The sequence below is a fragment of the Microcaecilia unicolor genome, chromosome 2 (genome assembly GCF_901765095.1).
Source record: "Microcaecilia unicolor chromosome 2, aMicUni1.1, whole genome shotgun sequence".
Taxonomy (NCBI): domain Eukaryota; kingdom Metazoa; phylum Chordata; class Amphibia; order Gymnophiona; family Siphonopidae; genus Microcaecilia; species Microcaecilia unicolor.
This window is the reverse complement of record NC_044032.1, coordinates 132882872-132895961: the sequence shown is the minus strand read 5'-3', so window position 1 is coordinate 132895961 and position 13090 is coordinate 132882872. Positions and strand designations below refer to the sequence as shown.

Sequence of the window (13090 nt, the reverse complement as noted above, 5' to 3'; positions counted from 1 at the left end):
TTTTGACATTTATATCCCACATTATGCCAAACAAGTTTGAGTTCAATGTGGCTTACAATAAACAGTATAGAATACACAACAAAGAATAACGCATAAGAAAGTAATTTTGTTGTAAGAATCCAATTTTACAGTATCATAAACGTACCGAGATAGTTATGGATGTTTAACATTTAGAAAATATACTATGAATGAGAAATTGTACATGAAACAAAGAGAAGGTTAATGGTAAACAGAGTAATAACCAATTCAGGTAATAATTAGTTCTTTGAGATATGGTTGTTCTTTGTGAGGGTTTGCTTGAATAGGGACGATTTGAGGATTTTTGAGGATTTTGCAGTGGAGGAGTGGCCTAGTGGTTAGGGTGGTGGACTTTGGTCCTGGGGAACTGAAGAACTGAGTTTGATTCTCACTTCAGGCACAGGCAGCTCCTTGTGACTCTGGGCAAGTCACTTAACCCTCCATTGCCCCATGTAAGCTGCACTGAGCCTGCCATGAGTGAGAAAGCGCGGGGTACAAATGTAACAAAAAAAAATCTAGTATATTCCTGAACACAGTGTTTATATAGCATACTAGTAAAAAAGGCCCGTTTCTGAAAGAAATGAAATGGGCGCTAGCAAGGTTGTCCTCTAATGGTAATTATGTTTTTAAGGGAACTGTTAGGAGAGTGTATGTGTGAGAGAGGGAGTGAGAATGTGTGAGAGAGTGAATGAGTATGTGTCAGAGAGTGAGTATGTGTGAGAGAGAGAGTGTGTGTCAGAGAGAGAGTGTGATTGAGAGAGAGAGAGTGTGTGTGTCTGTCTGTGTGACTGAAAGAGTGTAGTGTGTGTCCCATGTGCACCAATTATGCTCTCTCCCCTGCATTCATCCATATGCAGCAAACGTCCTCTGTGCCCTGCCCCCTCCATCCATCATGGTGCAGCATCTGTCCCCTGCCCCCTCCATCTACTGTGGTGCAGCAATTCTCCTTTGTCCATTGCCCTCCCCCCTACATGTGCATCACACCTCCCCCCTGCACCTCCCTCCGAGTTCCAGGCCCCCCTCCCTCCCATTTTCAGGCCCCCCTCCCTCCCTCCCTTCGAGTTCCCCCTCCCTCCCCTCTCTCTCTCCTTTCCCTCCTCCCCCTCCGAGTTCCAGGGTCTCCCCTCCCTCCAAGTTCCAGGGTTGTCCCCTCCCTCCCAGTTCCAGGTTGTGGAGGAAGGGCTGAAGTAGCTCCCGCTTTCTGTGTGCAGGAAGGGCTCAGTGGTGAGCTAGAGGTAAAGCGGCTCCTGCGTAGAATGTGGAGGAAGGGCTGAGAGCTTAACCGGCTCCCGCATTGCGTGTGGAGGAAGGGCTGAAGTAGCTCCTGCGTTCTGTGTGCAGGAAGGGCTCAGTGGTGACCGAGAGGTAAAGCGGCTCCCGCGTAGCGTGTGGAGGAAGGGCCGAGAGGTAAAGCGGCTCCCGCGTAGCGTGTGGAAGAAGGGCTGAGAGCTAAACCGGCTCCCTCTTCTTTTCTTTGCGCGCTTCCCGCCTCCCTGCTTCAAATACTAACATCTCCTGACGTCAGGCAAGCAGGCTTCTACTATGGGAGAGTGACATCAGGAGTTGGTTACGGGCGCAGGCAGATACATTGGAACGTTGCAGGAGCAAATTATTATATTTGATTTGTATAGCATTGGAGCTGGAAAAATGGAGCCTTAGCACAATATCTAACTGAACCTCATTACACCATGATCATGTCTACAAGAGGCTGACCAGCAGTGAGAGGCAAAGCCTACACTATGTTGCATCATAAGTACATTAATGTCATGAGTATGGTCCTTAGCTGAATTGACAGAATGACTGTATTCATCCTGCTATGCTAGCTTAATATCTCTGCACTTTAGCAACGCCCAGGTTGAGAGAGGGAAGGGTGCCTGGATAGGGGTCACTGGAACAACCTTATCCCAGTGTGCAATCACATGCCCCCAGATTCTATATATGGTGCCCAGATTTCTGCACCCAAATTTGTGTGCATGCCCATGATGCATGCACAAATTGAGTAATGAGCCCTTAACTATCAATTATTGATGTTAATTTGCACTCACTAAAATTTGCGAGCACATCTGGCTATGCACTACTCAATAAGACACGGCACCTAACTCTACTAATGTGTAACTCAAAAGGGGGTGTGGCATTCCAAAAAGCTGTGCACGTAATTATAGAATACAGTCTCAGGTGCCTAACTTGGGCACCAGCATTTACACCAGGTTTAAGCAGACATAAGTCTGGCGCCTTAAGTTGGGTGTGAGAATTGGCACTAAGCACGATTCTGTAAAGGGCGTGCACCATTTAAAGAATCACACTTAGTGTCGATTTTTTACAGTGACGAATTTTAAGCGCCATTTACCGAATCCAGTTCATGGTGTCACTGATACATATAGGCCCACAGAGAGAGGCATGCAATGATAAGGCCCAACTCTCCCATGCAACAGTACATAAGAATCATCATCCTCAGATGTGGAGGGGACATGTGAGAGCTTGGAGGGGAGGGGAGGGATGGGTAGTGCAGATGTAAGCACTACCATGTTGCACGTGTGCACTGTGGAATCTAAACCAAATCTAACCTGCTCTCCTGTGTGCTAGCAGCCACATCATAGAGTCTCCTCATTTCCCTGACAAGGAAACTGACCTCTCCCTGGCCAACATCTGCTTTTCTCAAGCTGGCTCCCCTTCTCTCAGACACGTTGGGGCTGTGTAATCGGAGTACGTACGCACACGGGAGGGGAGGAAAGGAAAATGTCTTCAGTGGTGGTAAGTCTTCAGTGGTGGAAAGTATGCCATACAATTTACAGGGGCTATTCATGGACAATATTGGAGATCAGGGGATGTGGAGAGCACAAGGATGATAGCAATGCAATGCATGGGCCTTACACAAGCACCAGCACTCAAGTTTAGGCATGAGAATCAGCTCTAGGCACTGTTCTGTAAAGGTTGCTCAATCTGGAGTGCCCTTTATAGAATAGAGCTTGGCACCAGTTTTTTCTGGTGCTGATTTTTGAGAGCCATTTATAGCATTTCCCCTATAGGACTAGATTCTATATATCGCGCCTAAAAAAAATCATTGTCGAAACAAAATACGCCTAGGCGTATTCTATAAAGTACGCTAAATTTAGGCATGCTTTATAGAATAAGTCTAAATTTCTGCACAGTTTATAAAATACACAGACTGCCCATCCATGTGACTAAATTTAGTCATGGGCAGTTACGCCAGATAAAACGGTGTAAATGCTGATGCTTAAATTACATGGAGACCAGATGTATTCTGTAACAACATGCATAATTTTAGAATTGTACAGCGCTGCGTAACCCTAGTAGCGCTTTAGAAATGCTAGTTAGTAGTAGTAGTAAATGCCCACAACCCGCCTATTCCACGGCCATGGCAATGCCCCCTTTTCAACTGTGTGACTTAGAATTTACGCACATCACATTATAGAATACACTTAGACTGTAATTTGCATAAATTCTAATGCCAATTAGTGTCAATAATTGCTTCTAAATTCTAATGTAAAATAGTGTCAATAATTGCTTGTTAAGTGCCAATTATCAGTGCTGATTGGCTTGCTAATTAAGTTGCGTGTGCAAATCCAGAACCTTATGACATCTGCCCCTCAACAATTTATAACAGACCTAACGAATCATTTGAACTATATGTTACAAAATGGACTCTTCCCGAAGGAGAAAGGGAACATTCTACTCACCCCCATACCCAAAGACGCAAAGAAAAGTGCCAGTGAACTAACCAACTACAGACCAGTAGCATCCATTCCTTTAATAACCAAAATAACGGAAGGGATGGTGACCAAACAACTCACAAATTACTTAAACAAATTCTCAATACTACATGACTCCCAGTCAGGATTTCGGTCTAACCACAGTACTGAAACAGTACTAGTTACTCTCATGACTAAATTTAAACAAACGATTGCAACTGGTAAGAACATACTACTTCTATAATTTGACATGTCTAGCGCCTTCGACATGGTTAATCATGGAATACTACTACACATCCTCGAGTACTTCGGAATTGGAGGCAACGTTCTCAATTGGTTCAAGGGGTTCTTAACCTCACGATCATACCAAGTGACATCTAATTCGACTACATCAGCCACATGGATACCTGAATGCGGAGTTCCACAGGGATCCCCCCCTCTCACCGACTCTATTCAACTTAATGATGATACCTTTAGCCAAACTACTATCAAATCAAAACCTCAACCCATATATATACGCAGATGACGTAACGATCTTCATCCCATTTAAACAAGATCTAATGGAAATTTCCAATGACATCAACCAAAGTCTACATATCATGCATTCATGGGCGGATGCATTTCAGCTGAAACTCAATGCAAAAAAAAACAAAACAATGCCTAATACTCACCTCTCAACATAACACGAACAAATTCACCACCATTAACACACCAAAATTGAATCTTCCAATTTCAGACACCCTAAAAATTCTTGGAGTTACCATTGATCGACACCTAACACTTGAGAGCCACGCGAAAAACACAACCAAGAAGATGTTCCACTCGATGTGGAAACTAAAAAGAGTAAAACCTTTCTTTCCAAGAACCGTCTTCCACAACCTGGTACAATCAATGGTACTCAGTCACCTAGACTACTGCAACGCACTCTACGCTGGCTGCAAAGAGCAAATAATCAAGAAACTCCAGACAGCCCACTGCAGCTAGACTCATATTCGGTAAAACAAAATATGAAAGTGCTAAACCCCTACGAGAAAAGCTACACTGGCTCCCACTTAAAGAACACATCACGATCAAAATATGCACCCTAGTTCACAAAATTATTCACGGAGATGCTCCGGCCTATATGTCAGACCTGATAGACTTACCACCCAGGAATGCTAAAAAATCATCCCGCACATTCCTGAATCTTCAGTTCCCCAACTGCAAAGGTCTAAAATACAAATTAACACATGCGTCGACCTTTTCATACCTAAGCACACAATTCTGGAACGCACTACCACGCAATTTTAAAATTATCTATGAACTAATTAACTTCCGCAAACTACTGAAAAACCATCTCTTTAACAAGGTATACCACAAAGATCAGCAAATGTGAACTCCTCTACATATATCCAGAATTGTCTTATAACATCCGCTTGTTACACTACTATGATGATGTCTTATTATTATCATGTTACCCAAGATCCTTCTGTAATACTACATGTCTATTTTCTTATGTATTTTCACTATTCATGATGTATTGTAAGCCACATTGAGCCTGCAAAGAGGTGGGAAAATGTGGGATACAAATGCAATAAATAAATAAATACAACTGGATTTGCGTGCACAACTTAGTTGTGCTATATAGAATCAGGAGATAATGCACAAAATACAATGCAATTGTAAAAATGCACCTAGTGAAAATTAAAAACTGTCTTACACTTGGTAATACCACCTATGGCAAGCCTAAATAAAGTATCCTTTTAACAGAGTCGTAAATATCTCATAACCAAGTATAATATTCAAGAGAACCCTCTCCGAGACCTACTTCATATTATGGTCTAGATGGTGAGCTCTTAACCACAAGGAAAACCCTGTGGTCGACAGGTCACTGCCCAGACAGAAGCAAGCAAGACATGAAGCTAGGCTCACTGAGATAGGTGAAGCAGGACTCCCGAGGAGCGAGGTACACTGGAAGACAGAGCAAGGCTCCCAAAGAGCAGGGCTCGCTGGAACAGATAGAGCAGGGCTTCTGAACAGCAGGGCTGCTGGAATGGATTGAGCAAGGCTTCTGAAGAGCATGGTTCGCTGGAATGGATTGAGTAAGGCTTCCAAACAGCATGGCTAACTGGAACGGATTGAGCAAGACTCCTGAAGAGCAAGGCTCACTGGAAAGGATTGAGCAAGGCTCCCGAAGAGCAGGGCTCGCTGGAAAGGATTGACAAGGCTCCTGAAGAGCAGGGCTCGCTGGAAAGGATTAAGAAGGCTCCTGAAGAGCAGGGCTCACTGGAACAGATTAAGCAGGGTTCACTGGAATGGATTAAGCAAGGCTCCCGGAGAGCTAGCATCCACTCATGAACTCCACAAGGAGAAAGAAGTAGACAAGAAAGCGTTTGCCAAACTTCAAGCCACCGCTAAATGCGGTCTTAGGGTGATGTCATCCAGATGCGCGTGTCCTGGAAGTCACTGCGTGCCCAGAGAACAGTGCTGATGCACACACGTCTAAGTCCGCATGGGAAAGCAGGTGAGCCAGACACCAGCAACCCTAAGGCAACAGTCACGGTGGAACCGTGACACTTCAGATATGCACAAAAGCAAATGACTATGTTTTCAATTTCTTTCTAGAAAATATATGATTTCTTTCTACCCACAACTCCATTATCCACTCCACTGGTGCCCTACCTGTAGTATGACTCCAGATAGTTGTTGACTTGTAATCCCTAACAGAATGTCTAACTGAATTTCTGACTGATCTCAATGTACACGGTCATGGATACCAGGTTTGAGCTAGTTTTAAAGGAGCAAAGGGGGTCTTTTACTAATTGTCATTAAGCACTCAGAAAAGCATTTAAAATTGATCTAAAACCAGATTTGCAAGGCAATTGCATGAGTATGTACAGCACCCCAATCATCCTGTTTAAATAGAATACATCCTGGATGGAGCTAGAAGAGAATGAGAGATGTGAAAAGAGTTTGGAAGAAGGAGTAGAACAGCCTGTGTAGCATCAGAAGAATGGGAGACAAGACTAAGCTTGAAAATGTTACCTTTGGCTGATGCTCTATCCTGTATGGTGTCTGCTGGAATTGACGTATCTCTCTGATAATATGTGATATCTGTAAAAGGAATAAACCAATGTTAATACGTTGTGCTTCAGCTTATCACTGCATTTTGGTTCTGTACCACAAACAGATTGAGACACCATCAGGTGAATTTTCGAAAGAGGGCGTCCATCTTCCGACACAAATCTGGAGATGGGCGTCCTTCTTGCAAGGTTGCCCAAATCATTGAAAGCCGATTTTGGGCACTCTCAAATGTTTTCCATTCACGGGGGTGTGTCAGCAGTGTAGCGAAGGTGGGACTGGGGCGTGCTTAGGAGATGGGCGTCCTTGACCCATAATGGAAAAAAGAAGGGCGTCCCTGATGAACACTTGGCCGACTTTACTTGGTCCATTTGTTTTCACGACCAAGCATCAAAAAGGTGCCCGAACTGACCAGATGACCACCAGAGGGAATCGGGGATGACCTTCCCTTACTCCCCCAGTGGTCACTAACCCCCTCCCAGCCTCAAAAAAAAATCTTTAAAAATACTTTTTTGCCAGCCTCTATGCCAGCCTCAGGTCCATCTCAGCAGTATGCAAGTACCTGGAGCAGTTGTAGTGGGTGCAGTGTACTTCAGGCAGGCGGACCCAGGCCCACCCCCCCCCCCCCACCTGTTATACTTGTGGTGGTAAATGTGATCCCTCCAAAACCCACCAGAAACCCACTGTACCCACATGTAGGTGCCCCCCTTCATCCCTAAGGGCTATGGTAGTGGTGTACAGTTGTGGGTTTTTTTTTGGGGGGGGGGGGGGTTGGGGGGGGCTCAGCACTCAAGGTAAGGGAGGTATGCACCTGGGACCTTTTTCTGAAGTCCACTGCAGTGCCCCCTAGGGTGCCTGGTTGGTGTCCTGGCATGTCAGGGGGACCAGTGCAGTACGAATGCTGGCTCCTCCCACGACCAAATGGCTTGGATTTGGTCATTTTTGAGATGGGCGTCCTCGGTTTCCATTATCACCGAAAACCGGGGACAACCATCTCAAAAACGACCTAAGGACGACCATCTCTAAGGTCGACCTAAATTTCATGATTTGGGTGTCCCCGACCATATTATCGAAACGAAAGATGGACGCCCATCTTGTTTCGATAATACAGGTTGCCCCGCCCCTTTACAGGGCCATCCTGCGAGGACGTCCTCATGAAAACTTGGGCGCCCTGTTCGATTATGCCCCTCCATGTTTTCTTCTGTAAATTTAACTGCACTGATATAGAGTTTTAGATAAACCACTTTTCAATATTATCTATATACTATATAAAATTGTAGAAACAGCTATAGATATTTACATACTTTTAAAATATAACTGTTACAACAAATATTTAACCTTCTTTGACCCATGTCTAATTTAAGTGTTTTCCTTATGCTGGTTTCCAGTCCATCTTTTAGCACTTTTGGATACAGTTCACTAGTTTCTAGAGCCATTATAATGAATTTCAGTTACAACTGGAAAGGGTAAGGTACAAATAGGTGACCTACCAATACTCAGGGCAGGTTTTAGACATGGTGGGGCCCATGGCAGAAATTAAGGAGGTAGCCCCTGATCCCCTCTCCTCCAATCTCCCCACCTGCATTGCTAGTACATGGTCTGGGCATCTCTTACCCTTCTCCTCACCACGGTCTTTCTCCCTCCTTTCCCTTCACCTTACGGTCTTCTTTAAAAATTGATTTCCCTTCTCAGAGGGACCCCAGTGCAGCCACCACCTTCATAAGTTGCCTCTAGCTGTTCTGAAGCTTTCCCTCTCTGCTGCAATCCACCCAGGTGGAAACAGGAAATTGCGACAGAGAGGGAAAGCTTCGGGGCAACTGAAGGCAGATTGTGAGGGTGGCTGCAGTGCCGGGGCCCCTCTGAGAAGGGAAATATCGGGAAGGGAGGAAGAGATGGACTGTGGTGGGGAGAAGGGGAAGAGATGACTGGATCGTGGGGCCCCCTGGAGTTGTGGGGCCCAGGGCAGCTGCCCTGTTTGCCCCCTCCCCTAATGTCGTCTCTGCCTGTACTAATCCATTGAGCTATTTGTTTTTCCTGCAAAGAGTAATTTTTATCTGTCTGTGTAATACGTGCCCACAGTCTTGCAAATTCCACGTGGATGTCCCTACTTTTATTAAAGTGAGGCTGAGAGAGTTTGAAAGAGATGAATTGAAGAAATCACAGGCATTCTGTCAGACTTGTGAGTTCTTGTACCAAGTAGAGCGCTGCTGAGCCCGGTACTTGGACCAGGTTCTGCTTGGCGGCTGGACAACCCCGGGTTTCAACTGCGCTGACCACCATTCCCCAGAGGTTGAGCCCCTAGCTGCGGGCAGCCTGCAGGACTTACAGGACAGAGCTGGAAGCGGGGTGATGAATGTATTGGCCAGGCAGGCAACAGGTCAAGAGAGTAATCCAGGTACAAGCAGCAGTCAATAGGCAGGCAAGAGAGTAATCCAGGTACAGGTGAAAGTCAGTAGGCAGGCAAGAGAGTAATCCAGGTACAGGCGAAAGTCAGTAGGCAGGCAGCAGGGTAATCCAGGTACAGGCAAAGTCAGCAACGAGGGACCAGTAGATAAGAAGCAGATTATAGAGTTAGAAACACCTACCAAAATAGAAGCTGAAGCATGGAGTCCAGGGAGAGCTCAAGTGTTGGCGTCTGACATCAGCATGGAGAAGGGGCACAGCCATAGGACAAGAGCAGGGGAAGGAGGAACCGGAAGACCATTAGGAGAGAAGCAAGGGAAGCCAGGCAGAGGAAGAGCAGACCCAGGTGGGTGGAAGCAAAGCAAAGAGCCTGGAAGCCAGAGAGAGAGAGAGAGAGAGAGAGAGAGAAGAAACAGGTGCATGGAAGCAAAGTAATTAAAGAGCCTGCAACCACCGCTCTCTGAACAAACCCAGAGAGGACTACATACACATGGCTCAGGCGGTGTCAGTCGTTTGCGTGTCGACGGGACCCCGCGCAGCCCGAGGATGCTGCTTGCGTTGAGGTAGGGGACATGACACATTCGCATGAATTGCACCAGTTTTTCAGTAGCAACAAGGTAAAATTATGTATCATACCTGATAATTTTCTTTCCATTAATCATAGCTGATCAATCCATAGACTGGTGGGTTGTGTCCATCTACCAGCAGGTGGAGATAGAGAGCAATCCTTTTGCCTCCCTATATGTGGTCATGTGCTGCCGGAAACTCCTCAGTATGTCGATATCAAAGCTCCATCCGCAGGACTCAGCACTTAGAGAATTACACCCACAAAGGGACACTCTGCCCAGCTCACCACCGCCGAAACGGGGGAGGGGAATTAACCCAGCTCATCCCCACACAAGTGGGGGAGGGGAATCCGTCCAGCTCATCCCCGCGGAGCGGGGGAGGGACACCACCCCACCGATGTGGGGGGATCTGGCTTATCCTGCAACCGCAACCGCGGGAGGAGCTGACTGACCCTAACACCGCCGAAGCGGGAGGGGTAAAAAGCTGTCCTACAGCCGCACGAAGCGGGAGGGAGCGCCGGCAGAATTTAGGTATCAATCCAGCCCCATAAAACGGGGGGGGGGGGGGGGGGGGGGGGAGAGGAATGCAGCAGCTCACTGTAACACAAAATCGTCTCAACTCCTGAAGAATCCAATTGAAAAAACTTGAACACGAAGTCCTCCTGAACAGGAACTGAAGACTAAACTTGCACCTGAAATGCAACCAGAATATAAACAGTACAGATATCTGGGAGGGGCTATGGATTGATCAGCTATGATTAATGGAAAGAAAATTATCAGGTATGATACATAATTTTACCTTCCATATCATCATGCTGATCAATCCATAGACTGGTGGGATGTACCGAAGCAGTACTCACCCAGGGCGGGACACAGAAATCCCTGACCGCAACACTGAAGCTCCAAACCGGGCCTCCACCCGAGCAGCCACAGTCAAGCGGTAATGTCTGGAGAAGGTATGAGCCGATGCCCAAGTTGCCGCCCTACAAATCTCTTCCAAGGAGACGGACTCGGCCTTTGCCATCGAGGACGCCTGTACTCTAGTGGAGTGAGCCTTCAGCTGGATAGGCGGCATCTTCCCTGCGGCCACATAAGCCGCTGCAATGGGTTCCTTGACCCATCGTGCCACTGTAGGCTTGGCAGCCTGCAGACCCTTACGAGGACCTGCGAACAGCACAAACAGATGATCCGACTTCCGGAATCATTGGTCACTTCCAGGTATCTGATGATGACTCATCTCACATCTAAATATTTGAGAGCAGAGTACTCCTCTGGGTAGTCCTCCCTACGAAAGGAGGGTAGACAGAGCTGCTGATTCACATGGAAGCGAGGACCAATCTTGGGCAGGAAGGAAGGCACTGTGCGAATAGACACTCCTGCCTCAGAGAACTGCAGAAAGGGCTCTCGACATGATAGCACCTGGAGCTCGGAAACTCTTCTGGCTGAAGCGATAGCCACCAAAAGACTGCTTTCAACGTTAATTCTTTCAGAGATGCCCTCGACAAGGGTTCACAAGGCGGCTTCTGCAAGGCTCTTAGCACCAGATTGAGATTCCACGCAGGTACCACTGCGTGCAGAGGAGGGCGCAGGTGAATAACTCTCTTGAGAAAGCGCACCACATCTGTCTGCAATGCCAGGGAAACACCCTTCAGGTGACCCCTGAAGCAAGCAAGAGCCGCTACCTGGACCTTAAGGGAACTGAGCGACAGGCCTTTTTCCAGACCTTCTTGCAGGAACGCCAACACTGATGAAATTGGAGCAGTGAAGGGAGAAAGTGAGCCTGCCTCACACCACGATGCAAGGGTACGCCAAACCCTGGCGTAATCAGTAGAAGTAGAGCGCTTCCTCGCTCTGAGCATAGTGGCGATGACCTTGTCTGAGAAGCTCTGCTTGCTGCAACGCTGCCGCTCAATAGCCAGGCTGTAAGACCAAAGGGGGAGGGATCCTCCATCACCACGGGACCCTGAGGCAACAGGCCCCGCTCCGCTGGCATCTGCAGAGGTCCAACCACTGAGAGCCTGATCAAGTCCGCATACCAGGGACGTCTGGGCCAATCCGGACTCACCAGGATTATCCGGCCCGGATGCTTTGCCACCCGGCCTAGCACCCTGCCCAACATGGGCCAAGGCGGGAACACAAAGAGGAGCTCCTGAGTCGGCCACTGTGGGAGAAGAACATCTACTTCCAGAGATCGAGGGTCCCATCCTCTGCTGAAAAAGCGCGGCACTTGGCAATTGGCTGAAGACGCCATCAAATCTAGGCTCGGCTGGCCCCAGCGCTTCGTGATGTCCAAGAACGCCTGAGCAATATTCATGACTCCCGCAATGTGGGCCGCCGACAGCTGTTCCAGGTTTGCTTCCACCCACAGGCATAGCTACATGGCCTCCTTGGCTAGAGGGGCGCTCCTGGTACCTCCCCGGTGATTGACATAGGCCACAGCCGTGGCATTGTCCGACAGGACCCGTACTGGCTTCAGCGCCAGGCCCGGGAGAAACTCCAAAGGCGCCAACCGAATGGCTCTGAGTTCTGGGAGGTTGATAGACCACTCTGTCTCTGCAGGGGACCAGAGCCCCTGCGCTGTCCTTCCCAAGCAGTGGGCTCCCCAGCCCCACAAAGAGGCGTCCGCCGTGACGAAAAACCCACTCCGGGGTCACAAGAGGCATTCCTGCGGACGGCTTGTCTGGCCTCAGCCACCAGCTCAGCGCCTTGCGCACCGCTGGATCCAAGGGAAGGCGCACAGCGTAATCCTCCGAAGCTGGAGTCCATCGCTGCAGCAGAGAGAGCTGTATAGGTCTCATATGGGCCCTGACCCAGGGCACTACTTCCATCGTGGCCGTCATAGAGCCCAACAACTGCCCATAGTCCCGAGCCCGAAGAGAAGAGGCTGCTAGGAACTTGTCCACCTGAGCCTGAAGCTTGACAATCCGATTGTCTGGCAGGAGCACTCTGCCCACTTGGGGGTCGAATCGAACTCCCAGATACTCTAGGGACTGAGTCGGGCGCAGCTGGCTTTTCTCCCAGTTGATGATCCACCTCAGGGAGCTCAAAAGAGCAATCACCCGGTCTGAAGCTCTGCCGTACTCTGCATAAGAGGGGGCTCGGATCAACCAGTTGTCCAGATAAGGATGGACTTGTACTCCTTTCTTGCGTAGGAAGGCCGCGATGACCACCATAACTTGGAGAAGGTCCGCGGAGCAGTAGCCAACCCGAAAGGGAGGGCTCTGAACTGGGAGTGTACTCAGAACTGCAAAACGCGGAAAGCGTTGATGAGGAGGCCAGATGGGAATATGCAAGTAAGCTTCCTTGATGTCCAAGGATGCCAGGAACTCCCCT

The 13090-nt window shown here is 48.1% G+C and overlaps 1 protein-coding gene across 1 annotated transcript in view; it reads right to left on the bottom strand.

Annotated features, from left to right (window-relative positions):
- The window catches only part of RASGRF2 (Ras protein specific guanine nucleotide releasing factor 2), an 839627-nt gene that overhangs the window by 14834 nt on the left and 811703 nt on the right, over window positions 1-13090 (bottom strand). The window contains exon 26 of the mRNA XM_030193334.1: window positions 6753-6821. Coding sequence (XP_030049194.1) covers window positions 6753-6821 — 69 coding nt within the window. The remainder of the gene's footprint in view (window positions 1-6752; window positions 6822-13090) is intronic.